A 26155-nucleotide genomic window follows, 5' to 3' on the forward strand; every position below is an offset into this window, starting at 1 on the left:
CTCTAATAATGGAAACTAGTGTTGTATTGCTGTGCTGTTTTTGACTATTATTGCACAACTTTAAGGTCTTAGTTTTGTCCTACAGTATATCAGATTACTTGACCTTGTATTAATCACTGATGAAGTGGATTTGTAAATTTATTGTATGTAGCTCAAAACAATTTAAAACATAATTAATACAACAGGATGTAAAATATCCCAATGACTTGATTCAGTAAAAAGTGATAATAACCTGGCAGCAAAAAATGCTCTTCCCCATTTCTTCAGTGTAGAATTGAACTGTTAGGCAAGCTTCCGTTCCTCGCCTTAAGAACATAGCAGGGTGTTTAAAAGAGCCAGTTGTGAGTCTGAATTTACAGCCTTAGATCAATTACAGCTTTTACCAATCAAACCCTTGTGTTTGTGTTTGTTAAGTGTTACAAGTGTCTCCCTCTGGCTCTGCAATTAACAAATCCCTCCCACAATGGTGTTGAAATGCTTCAAAGGGAAACAAGAAATCAGGTTTCCATGGTGGTTAAGTTACAATAAAGATGACATTTATGTCAGTGCTGTGATGAGAAAATGAACTGATTTGGATAAATGGTGAAACATGAAGAAGAAAGACCCACTTGGTTCCTCCTCGGTCTTTCATGTTCTCTCAGTCTTGCATTGGTCTGAATTCTTCGTAGTTTTTTGGGTTTTTTTCACTTCAGTCTGGTCTTAACTGTCTTGACTATTGACTACTGTGTTAATGGAGATGACAGCACAAATAGATAAAGCCAACAAAATTGGAAAAAGATTCAGATTTGTCCCAACTCTGCAGTATTTCCATGTGTGTCCTATAAGTAAAGGCAAGTATTGGTCAAAAGTAGTCTTATTAAAAGTTTTTTCCTACAATGTTATCTATTATCCAACATTATCCCATTAGTATTTTGCTTATTTTTTTTAGCTCATTTAAACTATTCACCTCCAGTTTTAACCTTAAACACCAGATAGACTGTTTCACATATCCATTGCATTAGATATATTTCATATCCATCTGGGAAACCTCCCAAACAAAGTGTCAAGGTGATTGGATGGACATTCTGCCTGTCACATTCACAAGACAAAACGAGGTAGTAGGCATACGCAGCTCTAGTAAGTAATGTGTAGTCTACCAATAGTGGAGCTTGTTGGTGGATAAAACTCATTCAGATGCGGGTTTGGAGAAGTGCAAAAATATCTTTTCAGCCATGAAAAGCAGAGTATGGTTCTTTGTCCTTCTTTAAAAAAAAGCCATGGAGGTTAGATCTGATAAACACTGTTGCTAAAGCTACATCTGAGCAAATAGTCTCACTAGTGGTAGTCATCACTACTGACTTCCAGTATAACTAATCTTGGCCTGTAGGTACTGCCTCGTTCTCCTCAAATGGTTGTAATACATGGGGTCAGTTTTCAGACCTGGCATCATTTCAGATTGAAGCTTGTGCTTTTTAAGGTCTTACAGAGGCGATGCTTTTAATATTAGTCCATTTTATCGCTGCAATTTAAAAAATCTTTACAGTAGCCTTAATATTTAAATTTCTAGAAACTAAAGATGCCAGATCAATGCAGAGGCTCAGTGCATGTTTACCTCTTAATTGTTGAGTAGAAGTTTTAAGAAGCAGATAGTTGGTTGTCTTTGAGCTGAAAGGCAAAGCTTTCAATGCACTGGTCCATCTTCAATCCAACCCTTACCCATGCTCATGAGCTCGGGTAATGACCAAAATAATGAGGTCATGAGTATAAATGGTTGGGCTCAGCTTTAGAGAGAGGGTGAAGAGCTCAAACATCCAGAAGGAGCTCCAAGTAGAGCCGTCGCTCTTTTGTCTCAAAAGGAGTAAGTTGAGGTGGTTCGGTATCTGATTAGGATGCCCCCTGGTTGCCTCCCCGTGGAGGTCTTCCATGCATGTCAACTGGGAGGAGAGGTAGGCTCAAGACTCTCTGAAGGGATTATATATCCCATCTGGCCCGGGAATGCCTTGGAATCCCCCAGGGAGAGCTGGAAAACATCCCTGGGGACAGGGATGTCTGGACGGTTTGTTTAGCCTGCAGCCCAGCCCAGGATAAGCTCAAGAAAATGGATGCATGATATGACCCATTCATAACAGAAGTTATCTTATTTTAGAAAAAGAGCTGCTGCTGGTAGAATTCTTATTAAAATACTTCAAATTTTGCCTTTAATATCAGAGCGTTGATACTGTTAAATAAAGTGACATGTCATCCCTGACAAAACCTCCTTTTGTTACAGATAAAATATTTTCATGGGAGAACTTTTTCACACTCCTCTGAGGATTTTTAAATAAAATGCTAGTAGAGCTGAGCTGTTCAAAGCACAGCCTTGGTGCTTTTCTTCCTACTGTACTGTGCAGTTAGTCAACCCTGCAGGCGGGACTGTAGTGCGCCAAACAAAACGATGATAAATCCCCTCTGGTGTAAAACATCATCGATCCGAGGCTCCTCTGCTCTCTGCCCTGTTGTGACTACAAGGTGACCTTCCTGTTCCCCGTGTTCAACACTCACCAGCTCTGTTATTGAGTTGTAGTGAACATCACATTATCATCTCAGTCTGACTCACTGACCGACTCAACACAAACACTCTCCTGTGGTCAGATTGGTCTTTAGTTTCTACAGCAACCACAGAAAATGTCAGCTGAATTTTATTACTCTTGAAACAACTGGGGATAAATAGAGGAAAAAAGGAAATACATCCATTAATAAACAAGCACTTGTCTTTTTTTCTATTCAGGCACTGTATTTGGATCTAAATAGGATGTGTTTTAATCATCAAAAACCTTTAAAAGAGACAAATGGATGCATTAAATCTTTGTCATAACAAGGTATAACAGCCCTATTTATTTCACACCTGCTCCAGTTGAATAAAACCAAGCCTGAGTCAAGCCTCTGCATATTCATTCTTTTAATGCATTCATCCCCTCTTACTATTTGCAAGAAAATTAACACACTTACTCTCCCAGAAAAGCTAATGAGTTAGACTATGTGACACAAAATATTTATCAGTGCATATTTCACTTGCATTAATTTTCTCTCTATTGTTTCTTCTCTAATAAATTAGACTCGTAAGTGAGTCAAACATTTACTGCTGTTAGTGTTGTTTGCTATCCCACAGTATGCAGTTTATATTTCTGCTCCCCAATTCAGTTATTTTTCTCTGGGACAGGCACTGTCAAAATGAAAGATTTTTGCCTTTATCTTCAGGAAGATATTCAGACTGTCATGTATTTCTCTTAACACGGTGAAATCAGATGAAATCTGATAAAATCAAACACCACAGGAAGGAGAATGAGTCTACCATTACTGCTTTGAACATTATGCATACATCATTAGCTAAAATCCTCATAAAAAAGTAAAAGATCTTTGTCACTTTTAATGAACTTTTCTTGTGTGTGTATGTTTTGACTCATAATCAGATTTTAACAATGTCACACATCATGAACTTATTTTTTTTTATCTATGCATGACTTATCACATATGCACATTACAGGTGTGATATTAGTTTTTCTACCATAAATCATACGTTTCTGTACCATTTTCCACACTTAATCCTGTGTTTTATGGATCTGGTAATCAGGTTAGATCTACGTTGCTTTATTTTGCTTGATATGAAGTCATATCGAGGCTTTCTGAGTGGCTTGAACTCAGTAGGGATCCAAGGTTTCTTACCAGGGTGTTTTTTAGTCTATCAAACTCTGTTTTGATTAGAATTTATTCCCTCTAGGCACATTATTCACTTTCTAAATCCTCATCTTAATTATTGGAATAATTTTTAATGTTTACCTCACATTGGATGAACACCTTGAGGCCCCTTGGTGTACCTGGTCCTGGGAAACTGCCTACCTTTGCGTGACAGTAAAACCACCTATGGTGGGAAGAGAATTTCAAGGTGTATTTGTTCTTTCCAGATTTTTTTTTTACTCAGTCTGTGATCTTTTTAAGGAGCTACCAGCCTGATAGGAGAGACCCATTTTTAAGGTTTTTAAATATTTCAGTGGTGACTACCTGAACTCTTGATTTATTTTGTTAGCTAAATATGCATTTGGGTGAAAGCCCTACACAGCTCTGACTTACTTGCTGCTGTGTTACAGGATCGGATCTACTGGACTGACAGAGACAAAGCAGCGGTCTTCATGGCCAACAGGCTGACGGGTCAGGACATCCAGAAGCTGGCTGAAAACCTCAACGACCCCCATGATATTGTGGTCTTCCACCAACTCCGACAGCCACAAGGTGCGTGTGCAGCATGTGTGAGTGCCTTTATGTGCACGTGTGTCTGCACTGTTCATTTTCCTCCTCTCTCTCTGATTGTACAAGCGTCGCTGTGACCACGTTTCCCACTGTGGGTCCATGTCAGAGCGGCACATGAATAAATGATGGTGAGACGTGTGACTGCAGTGGAGTGATCAAAGCGTCAGGAGCAGCAGAACATTCACACATCTGTTTAAACTCTACCTCCAACCTGCTTTTCTTTTAACAGGACAATCCAGGGTTTGAGTTCAGCAGAACAAAGCTTTTAATCATGGATGTGATGGTGGGGTTACCTTTCTTTTGAGCTTTTCCATAGATAGATCAGCCTGTCTGAGTAGTCGGTGCACATGTATATTTAAATCTTTCACTGTGTTTCATCACCTGTCAACAACTCAGTGGGATAAACACGGTGGAGCTGTATTTGGCACAGCAGCAAAGGACCTGGTTAATATTTACTGGTCGTTTCGGTGTGCCACCAGATGTTTTTCTTTGTATTCTGTAAGATTTTGTTTGCACACAGTAAATGGCTTCACTGAAAGGGAATTTATTCACAGAGGTTTCTCATCAGAAATAGCACCCCTCTGACTCTCTACGATCTCCTTGTGCTGAATAAATCATAATCTTATTTATGAAACTATAACTGTGAAATTCTCCATGTCTTTGTCTCCAGGCCCTGACAGCTGTAATCTGGGCAGTGTGGCCAATGGAGGATGTGAGTACTTGTGTCTGAAAGCTCCACAGATTACAGAGCACTCCCCCAAATACACCTGCGCCTGTCCTGACGGACAAGACCTGGGCCCTGATATGAGAGGCTGTGTGCCAGGTGAGTGTGTTTATTGAGAGTAATTAGTGGTCAATAGCACCTAAAGGGATTTGTCAGGCAGAGTGTCACAGTGTTTACTGTGAAGGTAATCAGATTCTGCTTCACTTAAGAAAGCTCTTCTGTTATTGATGGTCAGGAGAGGGGAAACTTTCAGGATTTACGGCAGGCATTTATTTGTTTGAAATTGTGTTACCCAAACAGTTATTGACACTTGAGGTTAGCTCTGCACTTTCATATCATACTGGTGAAAATCAAACAATAACAATACCTATCTGGATAACACAGCAACAAAATGCAAGTCCTGATTGCCATGATTTTTGAAGGTAAACTGGCATCAAATTGCAGTCAACATATTTTGATGGATTCATTATGCTCTTAAGTGGAGAAAAAAGTACATTTAAAGATCTTGGCACTTCATCAGGGTTCCTACACACTTTTAAATATCAAGTTTAAGATTTTTTAAGACCCGAACTGAGAAATATAGCTATACCACTTTTTGTGCAGCAAATAGTCAAAAATTGCAGACGTGAGATTTCTCTGCACCAGACCAGGGCTGATTTCTTTTTTTTTTTTTTTTTTTTCATGAAATGACAAGTGGTATAGGGCAAAGAAATTTTGGGGTCATAAACACCACATTTGATGATTTCTGGCACATCTACTGTATATCAATATGCTGCATGGTGATATTTATCATAGCACATTTTAGCAGATGTGCTAAGCTGATTATAAACAGTTTAACAATCTAAAAGCAGAAACATGCAGGGCCTGTCAGAGTAAGGGTGTGCTGCACAAATTTTGAAGTGAGCAACTTTGTAGGGGTTGGAATCATGAGTGGCCCCACAATACAATATTATCACAATACTTGGGTCATGATTTGATATTATTGCAATTTTAAACATTCAGCGATACCATGTATTGCGATTTATACCATTGTTTTAACTGTTTAGCTGATTTGGCATTAGCCTTGCCCTCGTGCTTGTCATATTTTTCTCAGTCTTTTATTTTCATGTAGCACTTCTTGCAAACCTCATGTGTCATGTCCATCTCAGTCTTGCCCTGCTTGCAATCCTAATGTCCTTCCTCTGGTTATTTTTCCATTATCATAGACTTCAGTTCATATTGGCAGTTAATTTGAAAAAAATCGATACTTGGTGGACGAGACGATTCGATATATCACCACAGAAAATATCGCGATACTATGCTGTATCGATTTTTTCTCCAACCCCTACAACTTTGTAGTTCAAAGGTTGGACCAGGCCAAGTGTTTTTCAACGCTACAGAGTTCATTTAACCACTGCAAGTAATAAATTCTTTGAGTTCTGGAGAATATTTATGTAACCTTTTGTGGAGGAAATCCAGTTAGAAATACAGAAGTATTGATTATTAATCAAAAACTAACACAATTTCTTCTATAAAGTTTACATTCTAGCCATCTTGAAGTTGTGATTTTCGGCATAGTCATTTTCAGTGTTCAAAATATTAAGTGGCTGTCAGGGAGCCCCTTTTTCCGATCCAAGTCAGATGCAACACGAGTACGCTGCCAAAAACGTCAATGTGACGTCGGAAAAACGTGCAAAGTATCCGGTCAACTTCATCAAAAGCAACAGGTCATCAGGAGGTTAGTGGTCACAGAGGTATTAAATGTGATTGATGAGGAAAAGTTACATTTTGAGCTGGAAAACATTAAATTGCACGTCGTTTATAGAAAACATAAACCTTGTAACTTCCAAGTGTAATCACCCATGACAGAAGCAGAAGAAACATGGAATTATGTTAAAATGAATGGTGAATCCTCCCCAGGAAGGAAAAAAATTCACTCTTAACATACTATTCTTGTATGAACTCATAGTTCTCCTGTTATCTTGCCCCGTCTCGTCTCAAGCTGCTCAGGTCTGCCCTGCACACCCTACGTGGTCCACAGCTAACAAGATGGTCCTGCTGGTGGAACTCATTGTCCCATGGGAGGAGGGTCTGGATACTGCCCATGAGAGAAAACAAGTAAAATGCTCAGACCTGGTAGTGGAGTGCAGGAAAGGCTGGCTGGAAAGCCATCATACGCCCCGTATAGGTGGGCACGGGGATGAACAGGGCATCAGAGAGCAATGAAAGAGCTGGCTGAGGAGGCAGCTCGAGACAGCCTCTGGTTGTGGCAGAGGAGGAAGGGAAAGCAGCTGGGGGTGCAGTAACACCCTAGGGCATCAGCAGGTCGCACCACTGCCAGGAGAGGTACTGGGGTTAAATGAGCGAAACATCAAGGCTTGGTGGTCCGGACCCCAGCTGATGACCCATATAAGACCCACAGAGGTGTCCAGGAGGGCATCCCCTTGTGTAGGCATTCTGGGTGGCACAGGGGCACTGTTGGAGGTGTGTTAAGCAGAAATGCCCAGCAGGAAGACCACAAACCTGTAATGTAGCATGGAAAAGAAGTAGAAGCATGTTCCTAAACAAACTTTGTTTGATTCTGTAGGGTTAATCTGGCAAATCATTTAAAAAAAATATGGCTTTGTGATCCTGTGGTTCTTTGTCACTGATACTTATTTTCAAAACCCCTTTTGATTTTTTTTCCTCAATGCATTTGATCGCAGAGCTAGAGTATGTATGGTTAAGAATCTGTAAACAATCAATATTTTATTTGTAGAAGGTAGTAATTACTTCTGAATTATTAAGCACTCAGCCCCCTGGCAACATAATTCTTCAACACTTAATTAAATGATTGTTGCTAGGCAACACATCCAGGCAATAAATGCAATTGTATGGACCACCATAGTGCAGTTTAATGCAATTCAACACAACATCTCTGGTACATATGCAACAACTGTACAGCACATATAATTTGAATACACTGAATTATGATAATGTTCATGCTTTTTTTCATAGCTGGAGAGCTTGACTACTCTGATAAGGCAAGGTTGTATTAATAAAGAAATGATTCATTAAAATGCTCTAGAAGACAGTCTAGAAGTTTGGTTATTAGACATGAATGATGATTTTATGTTAGAACATTTATGTTTAAATACAATAATGGACGAAAGTATTGGCACCCCTGGAATTTTTCCAGAAAATACACCATTTCTCCTAGAAATTGTTGCAATTACAAATGTTTTTGGTATACATGCCTTTATGTGTATTGGAACAACATAAAAAATTCCAAGAAAAAAGATGAAATTGACATGATTTTACACAAAACTCAAAAAATGGGCTGGACAAAATTACTGGCACCCTCAACTTAATATTTGGTTGCACATCCTTGGAAAAAAATAACTGAAACCATTATCTTCCTACAACCATCAAGAAGCTTCTTACACCTCTCAACTTCATTTGAAAACTGCTCCTGATTTCTCAGATTTGAAGGGTGCTTCTTGCAACAGCAGTTTTAAGATCTCTTCATAGGTCTTCAATGGGATTTAGATCCGGACTCATTGCTGGCCACTTCAGAACTCTCCAGCGCTTTGTCTCCAACCATTTCTTGGTGTGTTTGAGGTATGTTTGGGGTCGTTGTCCTGCTGGAACAGCCATGACCTCTGATGCAGACCTAGCTTTCTGACACTAGGCCCTACATTGCAGCCCAAAATTTTTTGATAGTCTATAATAAAATGATTTACTCACAGTTTTAAAAGGGTGCCAATACTTTCGTCCATGACTGTATGTTTGTGGCTGCTCTACCTCCATCTCTGTGATATATTAAGGAATATGTGAACATTAAAGGGTATCTTCACAGACCTCAATCTATGTTTGAAATCAGAAAGCATTCATCTTAAATAGCTTCAAAACATTTACACATATAGAGTAGTGTGTAACTGTACTTTTGACCTACAACATCAACATGGTCCAGCTATAGCACAATGGCTATGTTTTAACTATAAAACCAAATAAATATATAGTCTTAAGTATTATTTACATAGGACTAGTTTTAGCTGTGGATCCTTGACATCAGTGTTTGATGCGGTTTATTTGCACAGCATAAGTAGAGTCTGTGATGTTCTCAGATTTATAGACATACTGAAGGAAAACATAAGAGTACTGCATGGCTGCAGTGATGAATATGCACAGTGATTTTTTTATTTCTGAAACTCAGTAGATTTTTTACAGCTGTTCTCTTAATGTGATGAATTTGCATTACAGAAACTTTCCATAATATGCCTTTAAGATTAAGACTGTACCTTTAAAATTCCACATATTGTACCTTTAAGGTACACAGGAAAGAAACTGTGTATTTCTGAAAATACTACAAAGTTCACAGAAATGCAGACTTTTGAACACACTTCAAGGTGCTGTAACACTTCTACATTAACTCTCTCCTTTCCTTTCAGGAGCACCCAGAAACGACACCACACCGACATCCTCACCTCCATCTGACACCAGCTTGCCAGTTACTGAAGATGTCCCACCTCCCTCTGGGGGGGTATCACAGGCAGACGCCACTGCCTACCTGACCACAGCTCCATCTGGGACCCCTGACCCTGTCACACCTCTCTCCACCCTGAAGCCTCTGTCATCACAGGCCTCAAAGGCCCTGGGCTCACACTCCACGGCCACGGCTATGGTGGTGTCCACCACACCCGCAGGGGACAGCAGCGTGTCACAACACTGTGAGTGAGCTATGGATTGAAAATGACGTCAGTCTACTCTGCCTGTGTGGAAAGACACTGGCAGACAGTACTGCTTCAGTTACTGTAAAAGAACAGAAATCAGAAAAAACACCAAGCTTGCTTACCATTGGATCATCTCAAATTCTGTTCCACTCTGTGAAGCAAATTGTTTTTTCAACTATGAGTTGGTTTTATGTGACCATTACTGTCTTCTTAGTATTTTCAAATTGCAGATTGGCCCATTTAGAGCAAGCCATGTCTCTTATAAAGGGGCACTTTCACCTGATTGTCCTCATCTCCTTCTAACTATCACATCCTACAGTCCTTCTTACCCTCATCATGTAGCTCGCAACCTTGCCCTCTCCATAATGACGACATTAAAAAGAAGGATTGACAAGTCCCCAACAACCAAGCTCAGCTGACTTCAATAAGAGTGATGAATCTTACCTTGGAAACGTTGCCTTTCTCTCCATACACTGCTCTTTGTGTGGGCTGTAGGCCATTGTGTCTAGCTGTACATATTGTGATTCTGGGATTTGTAAATAAGGGGGAGGTGTGAATGAAGCGGGGAAGGTCGAGGTAGTGTCAAGGTCACAATCTGCCAAATGCCATAAACTCATCATTTTTCTCACCTCCTTTTAGACCTTTCTTTTTTCTCTATCTGTCTCTTTTTGTAAAACACTCACATCCGTGTATGCACGAACACCCGACTGCTGTGCTTTATCTCCTCTCTCGTCCACCGGCTCGCCTGTCCTGCCTCCCCAGCTTATCTCTCACTCTATTTCTCGCACATTTTTATATCCTGTGAGCTTTCTCCCTCTTATCCTCCCTCGCTCTGCTGTCTTTTCTCGCTCTAACTCCTCTAATTCCACTCTTGTCCTGCCTCTCTCTTCAGCTGGAAGCGAGCATTTCCTCCTGGGCGAGAATCTGACAGTGGCTGTTTTGGGGGTGGTCATCCCCATCGGTAAGTCACCCCTGAGCTTTTTTGTCTGTGTGTGTGTCTGTCCACCCTCTAGGTCTTCAGGGCTGAGTAAAGCTGCTGTCTACCTGCACCCTAAGGCCCCTCTGTTTGTAGTCCATTCACACTGACCCTGCTGTGACAGGATGAGAGAAGCCTGGCCTAAAGGTCTTCCTCGCTGAGGTTTCTTCGAGTCATTTTCTTTGTGCATCTGACATCGCTGCCACACCGCATTATCCACTTCATGCTGTGTTGTTGTGTTGGGTTCTGCTACTGATCTGTCAGTAATCGTTTCGTCTCTGTGAAGTTAGAATACTATGATGAAAAATGAAAGGACCGGGTTAGAGAGCATGAATTACCACCATCTCTTTCTAATGTTTACCAGTGGCATGTAGGTATCCAGAAAGCTTGATGATAGCATACTGTATGTTGAGTCCTGCCCACCTTACTCCTTCAGTGACTGTATATAAAGATGGATGACTTCTCCATCGTACAAAAAAGAAACCAAGAAATCTCCAGCCTTAGTATTGGTATCCCTAAGATTTTTGTGTTGATTTGAAACATTTTTTAAACATCTTAAGACTCCTTTATTACTGTTTGTTATATCATTTTTCTCCATTTCTGCTAATCCAGTGTACTCAGCACTGCAGCAGCCATATCCCTCAACAGAAAAGCCAGTCATGACATTATACCGTGACATATGACTTTATCAATCATGTATCCCAAAGCCACTTTGAATAAGGTAGCTCCATGCTAACATGTCTGACACTGATTTCAACACCAGTATCAGATCATATAATAACAATACCTTTAGTTCACCTCTTTTATTTTCAATACCATATGATGACATATAAACTGTGTTATGATGACTTTTATTTGTACTCTGCTGGCACAGCTGAAAAACTGCAATGCATTTAGGAATAGTTGAGCAAGACGAGTGGACTCTTACGTCATACTTAAAGATCCTGACCAGTCTAGTTTACAGCTGGTGATTTCTAGCGTACACTAGATTTGTATGTCTGTTGAATGAATACAGAACTCATTACAGACTCAATGTGATAAACAGTTTAGTATAAATAGCATGTAAGTATGCAGACACAGACACAGCCACCTTTAGCTAGCTTTAGCTAGCTGTAACTAGAAGACTGGTTGATTGTGGTATTACACTGAAAGAGTGCTGCAAAAGTTTCATGTCCCAGGAGGAAGAGAAAAACAGAACCACAAAGTTTGGTGATAAAGACTGTCATTGAATTTGAGTTCAGAGCTGCTGGAGTCAGTCCAAAGTTTTACGTATCATTCAGTAGCTGCTAGCCTCTTATTGTAGTCTTTATTTTGGTACTGTTTGTTTTAACTTGTTAAGAAAGTGTCATTATTGTACCACAGCTAAGAAAATCCAGTCTGCTGGAGTTGCTGTAACATAAACTCTTACAGTAAAGACAGTTAAAAAACAAAAAACAGAGTCTTTCTTTAAATTTTAGTTGATCAGAGTTTTGATCATTGCATAAGAAATCAGGGTGTTTCATCACATTTGTTTGTACCATGACTCTGGATTAAAGAGCCACATGAAAGAAAAGGAAATACAATTTAATAAATTAACCATTTATATTGTTTGCTTTTTAAAATTTCTATTTATTTTGTGTCTCAAGAGAGAATGTTTTGACATCATTTACTGTGTCACAAAACGTATATTCCAATGGGACAGAGAAACCCTTGAAAACAGGACAAAAATCAGAACAACAAACCATTAAAAATAATGTAGATAAAACAAAAACCATTAAGAGAAGCAAAAATTAAGCTTTGAATATAATAAGAGCTTAAAATGCAAGCGTAAATGTTAAAGTGCAGTATTTGATAGGTAAAATAGACCTTAAGAATACTCCTCTAAATAATAAAAGCTATAAAGGTCTAAACTAAGGCAGTGTTGAATCAGAATGAATCAAAATGAGACAGGCTTTTAGGTTAAATGGACTGTTCTTCTACACACTTAATAAGGTGACCAGACAGAGCAGGAATAAAATAAAGACTTCAATAAACCATGGGAGCTTTATTGCTGCTTTATTGCTCTAATTCAATAATGCATTATTGAATCTCATTGAGTATTCAAGGACGTTTTTCTAAGCATGATGTCATTTGATGCTTGAGGTTTTTGCTCCCTTGGGGAAGTTTAAATTAATTTGCTCCACAGTGAGGCCACTAATGATGTTTTGCAGAGCTTATTTAGAGTCTGTGTGAAAACTCTGTCCGTTGGTGTGTGACCTGACTGTGACTCAACAGTTAGCTGAGCCACCCACACACGACCTCTGTGTCATTGCCACTTGACCCCTCTGTGCCCCTGCATGCCTCTTCTGCTCCTCTCTGTGCCTCTCATTCCTATGAAGGGTGAAAATAACAGAAATTAAATAATAAAAGTGGAGGTGATAAAAACTCATGTGAAATGAATAATGAAATGATAAAATATGATTTCATGTGATTAATTGGAGCTTGATTTGATGAAAATGGTGGCAAATTTTGATGTTTTTGATTGCTTTCAGTTATTGTTCATCGTTAACAGCACAAATATTTTATCATTTAAGGAAAGGGCCTCAAGGATTAAAATCACAAAAAGTGGTGATAAAAATTAAGGTGATGAAACTATATGTGATTTGAATCATTCAGCGTCAAAAATGCATGTAAAATAAACTATTAAATAATGAAGATATTTGTGAAGTGAAATAAAGTGAAACTTTCCACTCTGCACCTCAATTCCTCAAACTTCACAGCAGTTTCTAAAGACTTATGGCTACTTTTTTTTATCTCTAAACTACTTTTAGAAGGCAAGAAATGGATGTTGGTGTTTGTTTATGTTTACAGTTTTATGAATTTTGACATAAAATTGGAGATTTGTTCTGAAGAAGCAGAGAAACAGAGGTGTAATCATTCACCCATGTATATCGATATATTGATTGGCTGATTAGCAATCCAATCAGATTGATGCAAAGTCAAAACATCAATTTAATTACGCTTCAAGCTACGCTTTGAGTTTGAATTTCCCCCTGCAGGCAGCGTCCTCAATAAGCTAGCTACAAGCTAGCTAACTAGCGGCAGTGGCTTAAAGTTCTGCAGCTGAGGGAAAGAGAATATCCTCTCCTCTCTCGGCTGTGTGGACATATTTCAGGCAGACACCACTGCAGGATGGGTCTCTCCCCTTAGTTTGCTACGTCTACATCTTTAACTGCATACAACCGCCCTATGAGATTGTTCATGGATGAAAAACACAACTAATTATGGCTGAGGTACCACAAGTTTTGTCTGATGCTGCGGACTCCAGATAAACAGCGAGGGAAAAGTCCCCTGCTGCATGTCTCCTTTGATACACTGATTTTATTTTGTCATGTCATGTTAGATTTACAGTGAAAATATAAGCTGTCAAAACTTAACGTAGGTCAAGCAGGACAACTGTGCTTTTAATACCCCCTCACTCTTGTTATGAGACTGCTCATCACAAGAGAGTCTTTTGAAATAAAACTTTGCTCCAGTCTAACCTCTCCATTTATTAAATTTAAGGTTGCAATAAATCCAAAATAATAAAAGAATCATCACTATAATTAGTGAATTTCCCCACCCCTCTGACTCTTTAATGATATAAAATCACAGGGCAGTTCAGCTTAGTACAGTCTGTTGTTAGAGGATGTCACTGTCGTAATAGGAAAGTTAACAGTTGGTTATATGCAGTTTTTTTTTGTTCATTGTGAAGTAAATTTGTTAAATCTATCAGCCATGGTGGCCTACAGATCATTAAGCATCATAACAGAGAGAGACAGACTTTGTCTCTTCTCTGGCACAGAGCCAGGCAGCTGTGCTCTTAAGGTCACTGTAAGGTCAGGGGGCAGGCTAAATGCTGGAGTGCTGGTTTATTTTTCACTTGAACCAGATGCAGCAGGAAAAAACATCTTACCTGCTATAGGTGTGTTGTAATCCATATTTCACTTGTTTTTAGTCCTGGATGACTAAAAGAAGCAGACTGTGACTGTCTCTCTATCAGAAACAGTTTAACCCCTCACATCTGTTAGCGTCACGGTGCTAAAGCTCAGTAAAGTATCTGATGATCGACATGGCCTATTCCTGCAAAGTCTGTCACAATAAAAGCCTCCATTGAAGATGTTTAGTTTGAAGAGAAACTTCAGGAAGTGGAGTGTTTTCTGCAGCAGCTTAACAACAAAGACGTCTCATAAACTTAACTTTACATAACTCAGAAAAAATATATTAGGAATAGCTGAAGCGTTAAATACAGGATGAGAAAATGAAACTGAGACTTTCTAGCTCTTAACTGCCTGTCATGACATAAACGTGATTGATTCTCTGGTAGCTGATACAGAGAGCTCACAGGTCCAGCAGAGCAGACAGATGATTCCTCCAGTCAGGTTAGCATTTTTTTTTATTATTATTATTATTATTTTTTTTTTTTTATCTAATAGGATTATATCATGAATGGGTGTGTCTTTGTTTCATTCAATGACACGCCCACTCTATCCTGGGGCAGAGTTACTGCCTCATTTTGCATGATATTGAAGCTTAATTTATAAACTTAGAGGTGTTTTCTATCATAAATTTGGCCTGGTGGTTCATGACACACTGGTCTGTCATACAACAAATCAAATACAGATTTATTATCACTTTACAGTGACTTCAACCATCAGCAAGATCAATTCCTTGGCTCAAAAATTCCCCTAAGGTAATTTAATCATGAAATAGTACCCTAAAGACTTTAAAAACTCTCTATTGCTGCTGTAAAGTTTGAGACACATAAGTGCAGATTTAAGTGGAAGTGGAAAGTTTCAAACCATATCTCACAAAAATTGCACGTTGTAAATGATAAAATGCCAAACTTGCAAGAACTGCAATATATGAATACTGGATTATCACTTTAATTTCACTTCACATACATTTTCATCACCTAACATTTATCACTTCTTGTGACTTCCACCCTTGAGTTCTCTTTCCTTAAATGATAAATGAAATGCTTGCACCTTTAGAATTAGCCACTATATTCATCAAATTGCAAGAATTACCTTAAATTAATCAGATAAAATCATTATGTGTCACTTCCTTTTTTAAATTCAAATGCATTTTTATCACTTCAATATTCAATTCAATTTATCACCTCCACTTTTATCATTTAATTTGTTACTTTAACCCTTCATACATCCATGCCATGGATTGTTCTGCCTTGTTAACGCTGCCCCCTTCCCATGTCCCTGCCGCTGTGTGTTAAACGCATGCAGTTCCTATCGTTGCCACAGTGGTGTTCGGCCTGGTGTGCGCCGGAGTCTACCTGGTGTGGCGGAACTGGCGGCGCAACTCCACCAAGAGCATGAACTTCGACAACCCCGTCTACCGCAAGACCACCGGCGAGGGCGAGGAGGACGAGATCCACATTGGACGGACTGACGCCATGGGGCACCACGCGCACCACCACCCGTACCCACAGGGTGTCAATATGGGAGTCGTAGGAGCGGGAGGTGGCACCTGCCCGCAGTTTATCGCCCTCCCTTTAGGGGGAAGCATGCCCGATCCTGGGACTCACTGGTACACGGAGCAGCCAATGCTCTCCACAGCAAAGTGACCACTAGGAGCGGACTCCAGGTGAAAACGGCCGCTCAGGCACACGCACACACAGAGAGGTCAGCGATCACTTGGACTGAGTTTGTTTGAAGGGACGGAGAACATATCATCGAGTTTTACATGCAGCCATTCACAGCCAACGTCCTATGCCAAACTTCATATAAATACAAGAAAATGGTTTCCTTATCAATATTTTCATACATTTTTCTGTGCTGCAGCTGGATTTTTCTTGGTAAATGTTAAGTTTCTGACTTCCTTGTGAGATATAATATGTTCCAAGCATTGAACTGAACAGGAAAATGGAGAATCTTTAGCATTGACCACTGGATGAGGTGTGAGCTGTCTTATATTTCATGACGGGGCTAGTGTGAGCTTCTGTTTCATCCTCAGTGTTTTAATTTGTTCTATCCCTGGTGGGCCATGGTGGAGCTCTGAGGGGACAGTTTGGGAGGGAGGAGCTCTAAAACTGGGACAGCACCTGCGTTGAAGGGACAATCTGTACAGATTCATATTAGAACAAGTGTCATAGATGTCATTACTGGAGCTGTTTTCTTGTGGTTAGCACTTTTCTTGTAGGTTTTTTTTTATTATTTTCAGTTTTAAACTTCTACATTACGTGCTCTTTCTCTGGTTCAGGAAGAAGCCTTTAAGGATGAGTTCTCTGAGTGCAGCTTTAACGCAGCTGAAATGAAAGGTTGTGTTTTCATTTGACCTCCAAACCTCTGGAGATTTAGGAGAGTGCATCAGGTTTGTGCAGCAGAAAGAAGTAAATGGAGGTGACCAGAAGGTTTTAGACCTTTGTTGAGTAAGAGCGGAGAGGATCAGGAGTTGTGTTGTCTTTACTGTGACTTGTTTAGGTGTTAAATGGTTTGAGAAAAGCAATAGGCTGCAGCTTTTAGTCGGGCTGCGTTGGTCGAAGAGAATTTTATTTGATCACCTACTTTTGACTGTGAGAAATGTGCACATAAATACACACAGGGGTGCAGTGATAGCAAAGTCCCGCTGTTTTCCAGAGGACAGAAACAATGTGCATTTGTCCTCCGAAAAAAAAACACAAACAGCATGCATAATTGCCCACCAGCTGACAATGCCGCCATTCATTGTTTCAGGCAAGACATGTACATGAACGCACACATGCTTACAAAAGCTAGCTGGATGCCGCCGCCTGTCTCGTCCTCTGAGAAGGCGGATATCTGAGCAGACAGTTTAGAGGGCTCCGTGTGGGAGGTCCCAGCTGGTGAAAAAGACCCGCCGCATGATGTAACCACCAAAAATCTGACTGTGATGTTATGAGACCAAATTGCCCAATCAGTGGCCATGTTTCAAGCCCCGTCATTAACACCACTACTCCGTTTATAGACCTTAAAAGTCAGTCTGTGTGCGTGCTAGTGTGTTCATTATTATGCATGTGAGTGCTACTGTTCATCCCACAGCCATATCTGAACTGTTTTGTATGCTCTCTGTTGCACAGCCCTCTTTGAATGCCTTCTGTATTGTGAACTGCATGGAAGAAAAACAGGTGTATGGACACACAGGTGTGTATGAGCGTGTGTTTGTTGTATGTATGTGTGTGACACTGGAGAAGCTTTGAGGGTGCTTTTTGATTCATTGATTTGTAAATATGTTTTCATAAGGTTTTTGATAATGTATTATACAATAATGTAAAAGAGAAGCTGTACATAAGATTTTAGATAAAGTGTCGACAGGTATATTAATTTATTTGTATAAAAGGAGAGCACTGCGTTCCCTGATTGTAAGAAGAATCCGATTTTTCCACCAAAGTGGTTTGTGTTGTTTCTTGCTGTGCATCATTTTTCACGTGCAAACCTTTTTTTTCTTTGTAGCCCATGTAAACACAGTGCCCCCCTCCTGAAATCAATCACTTTTTTGCAAAAAATCCCAACCTTCGTGTTAGTGAGACGATTGATTTTTGTTTATTTGTGCCTTTTTAGTTAACTTTTTTCATTTTCCTGAAATGTTTTTCATGAAAAAGACAGGGATCAGTCAACCACTGTACATGCAAAGATGAACTGTATGAAGACCAAACTGGTTCCACTTTTTGATTTTCTGTAATGGATTACTTTTGAATATCTCTATATATTGATATATAAAATCTGAATGAAAATTTCCTTACTGTGTGCTCTCTTATTTCCTTTCTACAAAACATTAAATATCACTGTTAAATATCTCCCACCAGCTCCTGAAATAGGATGTTTGTGTCATTTAAGTCAAGTGAAACTCATCCTACTATAGAATAATTTTTAGGGCCCAAGCACCGACCTGGGGTCGGCAAGGACTGTATTGCATCTGTATACATCATTTTTCTGTCAGAGGAGTGGTTTATTTAGGGGCGTCAACCTGCTCAAAAACTCACCAAACTTTGCTGAAAATTGTCTCTTTAACCTGGTTACCACCACCTACTGGACAGTAGTGTGAATCAGCAAATCGACAGCCTAGCCCTTAGATGTCATTTACTTTAACAATGAAAAATGAAAAATCAAAACTGATTTACCTTGGTAACTTTAGTTCTGATCAAGTCTTTGGACTAGAGCAGCGCTTTGTCCAAGGCACACCTAATACCAAGCCAAATCTCAAAGCACACCACAATCCATATCAATACAAAATAGCCTATTTAAAGGCCAGCTCAGACTACACGAATTCAGCCAGATTTAAGACCGACTGCAACGGACAGCTCATTGTCAAAATCCGGTCTGACTTAGAGTGTTAGGAACGACAAATGGTCTTGTATTGTGACATAATTAACAACACGTCCAAGACACCCCACGACCACGATTCAACAGCACCAGCACGTCAGAATTTTTCTACATCGTCATCTAGTTAACAACGTGAAACCTGACGTCTTTAATAGGAGAACATTTGCTCATTATCTTTGCATCATCACTTACAAGATTTACCACTTTTATCCCCTTTTATTCCCTAAAACTAATGTGTACATTTTATTTTATTTACGTTATCACATGCATACCTTAAGTTCTATCTGAAGGAGAGTCAGCCCATATTGTCCTCCTTTTTATACATCCATAACTGTTATCCATAATCCAATCTACAGTTTTCTTTACTTTTTTACGAGCAAAAGACAATATGACAATCACACAGAGCGCTTCTGTTGCAGAGTGATTGACACTCTTTGGCCCGCCCCCCCGACAACCCTAGAACTTGCACTAAGTCACAGAGAAGGTGGTGACGTCAGCACACGGTGAGCGATTGGGATCACTCTTGTGGCCAGGCTGTCGGCCAAGACGCTACAAGATTTTGTCACATAGTCTGGCATGGTGCCGTCGTGAACGACCAGAAAAATCGTGTAGTCTGAGCCGGCCTTAAAACACGTTAACAATAACTTCAGTTGTTGTATAACTGTAGTAATAATGTATGGTTGTACAAATTCCCATGGCACACAAATGCCACACCATTTGAGAACCACTGGACTAGAGACATTGCATGAGTGCTGAAAGAGAGAACAACATCACTAAGACATCTCACATGGTGTATCACTCTGCTTAAGCCAGGTGTTCTGAAAACAGCAACATTTCAGCAGACAGAGTTTGTCCTGAATAATCTGGTTCCTCTAAATCACAAACTCGTTTTACTTACTGCATGCTGAATTAAATTATACAGATACATTTACATGAAACAAGGTTGTTCATCTGGTCACCATGGATACAGACAAAACACAGTAATAGCTTGTTTACAGTTATGTGGTCTCAATGATCTGCTGAAGCCTAAAGGGAAGGAAACTAGTTGTGAATTGTAGTGAATGAAGGAAAGTAAGTAGGCTAAAGCTCAAAATCACCAAATACACTGTGTACAGTTGCCACACTTTATAGAAAAGTGACATTGCTCCCAGGTCAACCAGTCCGCCTAGTAAAAGGAAGGTGCACTAGAGAGTTACTATTACATGTGTGGCTGGGTCAATGAACTCGGATCGAAAGCAGCATTGAATGAGTGCTGTCCTGCTTGGCTGGGTATGTTTACTTTAATTGATTGAAACAAAAACACCAGATAGTAGTCTATCCAGTTTCAAAATACCTGTTGCAGAAAATCTCTACAGAGTGATAGTATGTTTCTGGAATATTTCCACTCTGGTCTGTATTTCTGCTGCTTTGAGACAGAAAAATCATGTCAAATAGCGAAATTAATACAGCCTTACCATTCACAAAGAGCTCAATATACAATTGTTGTCTGACTCTGCTCCTGCAAACTTTGCACACCTGTGTCTGTAAGGTCCAGTCACTGGTTAATCGGTATTTCTGGCTACCATTACACAATGACGACAAAAGAACAACGCAAGTCAGAGAAAAAGGTTATTGAAAAGTACAAGTCAGAGGATGATACAGTGCTGATATCCAGTATATCACTCTCTCTTGTGGGATAATGCCAAATATAACAAAATCATGTGTTTGGTACTGTAAGCTCAGCCAGAAGAGGCCCAGCTTTAGAAACAATCCTCCTGGGCATATTGTTATTGCTTATGAAATCAGGGTTTAGCAGACAAGAAGCTGCTCTTAACAGTATGTTTTTAAAGTCCCTTCAGCCTGAGCTGCTTTTCACATTCATCCACTTACAAAGCGATTCATCAGCAGACAGAAACACAATCGTAGATAAACCCAGTCCATTATCATTATTAAACTGAGGCAGGACTTTAGCCTCCAGACTCTTGCTTGTTTTACCAAACCCCATTAGTATATTATGTAAAGAGTATATTTTTATGAATCCTGGGCAGAAAAATATGTGAGATGAACATCTTTATTCAGTGTGGTGTGAAGGCCTGTATGTAAGGGGGAGGTGGATTAACACCTGTATGTCTGTATGGGTGCACAGCCCACAGCATTTGTACACCGAAATACATCCAGAAAAAATGTTTAACTCTGACTTTCATCTTTGTAAAGTAAAACCATTTTGTAGCAGCAATGATTTTTCTCACCCCATCATTTATTTGTAGTTTCTGTTTGTTTATGTCTTATCAGGGCATTTGATTGATAGAAAAGCGCTGATTCCATCTCCATCCATCTATCGCTGTCTCTTTCTGAGGATATATATTTGCTCAGGGTCATTAAAGCAGCAGGACAGTCAGTCAGTCGGGCTGGGAAGAAAAATCCTCAGGGGAAATGAGGTGGCTTTGCTCATTCAGACAGAAATCCAGCCTCCCCCTCATCTCCACACTCAATCCTTTTTGTTTTATCTCACCAGTGTAATCTCACGTCCTCACAGAGAGACTAAAGCTCAGCCTCTCACTGTTTCCCAGAGGAGGGTTAGAAGAACAAAGACCTCTCATACATCTGCTCTCCTGCTGGTCTGACTGGGCCTTTCCAGCTGCCATACTGTAGGATTGCAGGTGAATCTCATTGTGTCCCCTCTCATGGTGGAATTAGCACAATTTGGTGGGTATCATGTCTATAATTGTGTGTCATACTTGAAAGGGATTAAATCTAATCCCCTGGATTTTCTCATTTTAGAATCCCAGATTTATATACATTGTTGCTTTCTGTAAGTGTGTTATTGTGTTTGTCTGTCTGTAATGAGGCTGAAATGGAAGAGTTGTGCCACCTGCTGGTCAGGATAAGTACTACAGCTACAAACCGATGAATGAGTGTATAATACAGCGTGAAAGCTCTAATTCATTATTATTTTAAATAAATAAGTGAATAAATAAACATGGGAAAGAGGAGACCAGTGGGAGAGTATGTGTGAGGAAGGAATTTAAAAGAACTGATTGAAATATACTTCACACCATAAAATGCAAATTTGATCAACTTTTCATGAAAATTTAATATTAACAGCAACATTTCATAATGGTACAGTCATTTTTAGGCTTTACCTAAAACATCTGTGCAGTACATCTTTAAACACTTATTTGCCTTGTAGAAACCGCATATATCTTTGTCTGTTTATGAAAAAAAGACATTTTATAAATCAGCAAATTGCATTTTATTACGGAGTCTCTTGAGGGACATTGGCAGAAAGAAATGAGACCTTTGACATACCAGAAACTATCCTGTTGTTATGAGTACGTTTCTCATACTCATGAGAAAGTATTGATCCTCTGATTGGTCTGCTGACCAGGGCCGCCTATAAGGGGGGAGTTAAAGGAGAAAGCTTTCTGGGGCCAGTCATAACTGTATTAATCCAACGTAGAAGTAGCACACAAAAGTATACATTTTTGAGCTAAAACGCTTCCTGAAATTGGCGACAAATGTCTGTGCTTTATTAATTCTTTCTTAAGGTAAATGTATTAGAGACCATAGTTCAATTCCTCTCTTTTGAATGTAAGATTTTCTGTTGTATGTATTTTCTGTTAAAATCAAGAAGGTCATTGTGAGCTTGCTACACACAACCTTCCAGCTATATGGAAAGGAACATTGTAAAAGCACAAGCAGGTGATGCGTGTGTGAATGCAGAGTCATAAATAGCCAGATATGAATTTATTAATAATGGAGAGAGCATTTTTAAAAGCTTAGGCATATTAACATGTATAAATCTCATATAGAAGGGCCTTTTCATGGATTGTTCAGGGACCCTATTGTTTCTGTGGGCAGGCCTGCTGCTGACCTACCAATAAGAGAGCCCCCTTTGCCAGGCAACTTTCATTAAGCCCAGTTCAGACTAAAGAACTGAAAACTTAAAAATGAAAGATTACAGATTTATTTATTGTCATTCCAAAACATGAAGCACATGAGGAGCCTCTACATATAACAATCGGACTTCAGTAACTGTGTTTCGTTCCTCCTCATGTGCACCATGTTTTGGAATGACAATAAATAAATCTTTAATCTTTGATCTTTAGTTTTTAAGTTATAAATATTGCTGTAACCATGTCCAGAATTCAAAGCATGATTTTATCTTACAAAATTGCCATTTATATCCTTTCAGAACAAGATTTATATTTCTCTTTTTTGACTTATCCTACCATTTTTTTCAAGACAGTCTCGCTTTCAGAAGCTGCCTCTGTCAGGAGAGAAACAAATGCTAAAATTTTTAAATAAAACCAGATTAAACTTTTGGTAGGGGTTGAGGCAAGAGTCAGGCCACCAAAAAGTTAAAAGTTAAAAACCTGATTACAAAATATTTTCCAAAACTGAGTAAACAGTCTTCTTGTAGGGGAAAAGCTTGTCCTCTATGAAAAACTCTATCAAAATTAGCAAAGCTATCTGAATAAGGAAGCTAAAGCTTAAGGAGCTACGTAGCTAATGAAGCTACATAGCTACGATGGCTAAAGCTGTAGTGTGACCTAGCATTAATCATGCTAGTGTTGGCCAAAGCTCATGTTACAAAAACTAAAGCTCACGTTGCTTCATTGGCTTATATTGTAGTGTGAACGACAAATGTTAGCTTTAGAAAAGCTAAAGCTAACGAAGATCAATTGAATTGAATCAATCAATTTTTGTCTGTATAGTGCAAGTTCATTACCAAAGTTATCTCAAGACACTTAAATGAACCACTGTCATGTGACTTCTCCTATGCAGGTGTACATAATTTAATCCTGGATTAGATTTAGGATTTTAGGACTTTTTCTTAGTTTTTATTGAGTTTGTTATGTTTGCAATGTGGTTATTTCGTGAATGTAACTGACAGACTTTATTCAGGAATAAATTTGGAAAAACAAGATCTGCAATGAAAAGAAGAAACACATATGAAATGTACCTCAGTTATCCTGACAGAGATGGCGTCTCACAGTAGTGGTCTGCTAGTCTGGGAGCTGTGGCTTGCAGCCAGACCACTCTCATACTTTTGTATTTATTCTTTCACTGAGGCAATGCTCATGAGAAAAGCTAAGCAATTAATTAAATATTGACATAAGTTTTTTCATATCACAGAGCATTTTTAACTGTTTCAAATGGGAAGGAGCCTGGCCATGAGAGATTTTGTCTAAGCTATAGCAACAAAGGATTGTGGGGCTTAATCAGGGGGTCACTTCCTGGTGAGGACAGGGGCTGACAAAGGATCAGCAGTGTGAACAGTGAACAAGATAGTTTCTTATAAATACAAGAAAGAATCGTGTGTACATCAGAGAGAGTTTGTGCAATGTAGTCTGATAGGATCGACTTAAAACTCTTTTACCATTTCTCAGTGTTTCTCATAAAGTTCCCCTTTCTCTTAAAAAGACAAACAGTTTCTCATTAGTGCTACTTAGTCTCTGGTACACCCTTAAAAAACTTACTTAATTTCTTTCAGCCCATGTCCCTTACGAGGCTCTGTGATTTACTGATAAGAATTACCAGATGGTTTTTGGCATAGAAAATGTCTTTCTTTTATGCTTATTTCTCATTGACAGCCATTTTTAATTAAAAGGCTTGGCTACCATAGTAAATCAGATATTTCTGTTAGTTTTAAAGCACCAATATCTTAATAACTGAGCTTTATAATAATCTTCTCATAATAAATACTTATAATATTGCATAGTTTGCCAAGCAGAGATGCTACGTTGTTGTGCAAAGGTTAGACATAGTCATAAATATCTGAATAGAAGGCACATTTACTGCAGCTCTGTCCTTCATCAGCAATAATGACAGACAGCTTTACCTCACTCATCAGTGATTTTAGGTCTTGTTATGATTGTATACCCATTCCCAACTCAAGCTTATATTCCTGCAATAGTCCAGTAAGTAAAAACAATTACATGACAGCAACAACTCAACCCTAACCATTGACTGTTGACATAAAACTTGGTTTGAAGTGCTTCAGACAGAAAAAAAGCATACGAGAAGATCATTTGTCAGCAGATTATTTTCCAGTATTTCAGAGCTACAAAGCTCGAGCTTTAGCGTGGGCCTGCAGGAGCGTGGCTGTATCCGTGTGGGAACCTTGCATGGCGATAGAAAGTGCAGTTTGACCACGCTAGGGAAAAAGAAAGAAGGAAAAGAATACAGGAAGTTAGGCTTAAGAAACAAATCTTAACTGTTAATCACTCTCTCAGCAGCCACACAATATCCCCCTCTGTCTCTTGATTGGCAGTAATGAGCAGTGTAGACTCCATTAGCTCCACTCTCACCTCTCCATCTGTATTCACTTCTATCTATTAGCGTCTTTATTATTTTCCTCTTCTCTCACACTGTGCTCCACTAAGAATGAAAAGTGCTTAACAAACTAGAACTTCAACATTCAAGAAGAATATCCAATCGCTGGAGAGGTAATTGGTTTACATCGCTGACTTTGATACAAGAGATTTGAGTCCAAGTCTGTGCATAATAGTATCCAGTGTGGATCCTTGGTTAAGGTCCTTAATGCTATGAACACCTGTCTATGTCACAGATGTACGTCACTTTGGATAAAGGCGTCTGCGAGATAAAGGCTGGCTCAGACTGCACAAATTCAGCCAGGTTTGAGCCTGACTGTAATGTTGCTGCTCATCTTCAAAACTAGGGCCTGGTTTAGAGCGTTAGGAATGACAAAACATCTAGTAGTGTGACATAATTAATGATGCTCAACCACGATTCAGCAAGTCTCGCATGTCAGTATTTTTCTTACATCGTCGTCTAGTTTGACACCCTGACCTGACAGCATAGTCTGACATGGTGCCGTCGTGAACGAACAAAGGAATCGTGTAGTCTGAGCTGGTCTTAACATTGTAACAAGTTATGGCAGGGCGGTGCATGACAAGGCTAACTAGAGTCAATGCACAACATTTAGCACAGTTATGAAAAGCATGGGAAATTTTGAAAGTTCTTGCCAAGTAAAAAGGGCTAGCGATGAATCTAGACATCACAATTACAAAACTTAAGACATAAAAGTGTGTAGGATGTGGGATTATGAAAAGAGACTGATCCATCTTTTTGCCACATTTTAGCACTTTAAGCTAGGGTTTCAATGATGTGCCTAAATCAGGTGAATAACAGATTAAAGCTATACATTAAATGCATAAAAATGGCAGTCTTGACTTGGAAGTTTCATGCTGCAATTGCTATT

General features: G+C 39.3%; 2 protein-coding genes across 3 annotated transcripts in view; one reads left to right on the top strand and one right to left on the bottom strand.

The window, feature by feature from the left end:
- LOC121520596 (low-density lipoprotein receptor-related protein 8-like) overlaps nucleotides 1-18362 on the top strand; it is a 168389-nt gene extending 150027 nt beyond the window's left edge. The window contains exons 14-18 of one of the 2 annotated variants that reach the window (XM_041804120.1): nucleotides 4104-4245; nucleotides 4934-5086; nucleotides 9397-9675; nucleotides 10571-10639; nucleotides 15895-18362. In XM_041804120.1, coding sequence (XP_041660054.1) covers nucleotides 4104-4245; nucleotides 4934-5086; nucleotides 9397-9675; nucleotides 10571-10639; nucleotides 15895-16235 — 984 coding nt within the window. In that variant the 3' untranslated portion in view covers nucleotides 16236-18362. The remainder of the gene's footprint in view (nucleotides 1-4103; nucleotides 4246-4933; nucleotides 5087-9396; nucleotides 9676-10570; nucleotides 10640-15894) is intronic. The other variant, XM_041804121.1, reaches the window with a different exon arrangement.
- Nucleotides 18363-22082: 3720 nt separating this feature from the next.
- Nucleotides 22083-26155, bottom strand: part of LOC121519760 (KN motif and ankyrin repeat domain-containing protein 4-like) — a 32516-nt gene continuing 28443 nt past the window's right edge. Inside the window, exon 9 of the mRNA XM_041802644.1 lies at nucleotides 22083-25087. Within this exon, the coding sequence (XP_041658578.1) occupies nucleotides 24995-25087 (93 nt within the window). The 3' untranslated portion in view covers nucleotides 22083-24994. The remainder of the gene's footprint in view (nucleotides 25088-26155) is intronic.

The sequence above is a fragment of the Cheilinus undulatus genome, linkage group 13 (genome assembly GCF_018320785.1).
Source record: "Cheilinus undulatus linkage group 13, ASM1832078v1, whole genome shotgun sequence".
NCBI lineage: Eukaryota > Metazoa > Chordata > Actinopteri > Labriformes > Labridae > Cheilinus > Cheilinus undulatus.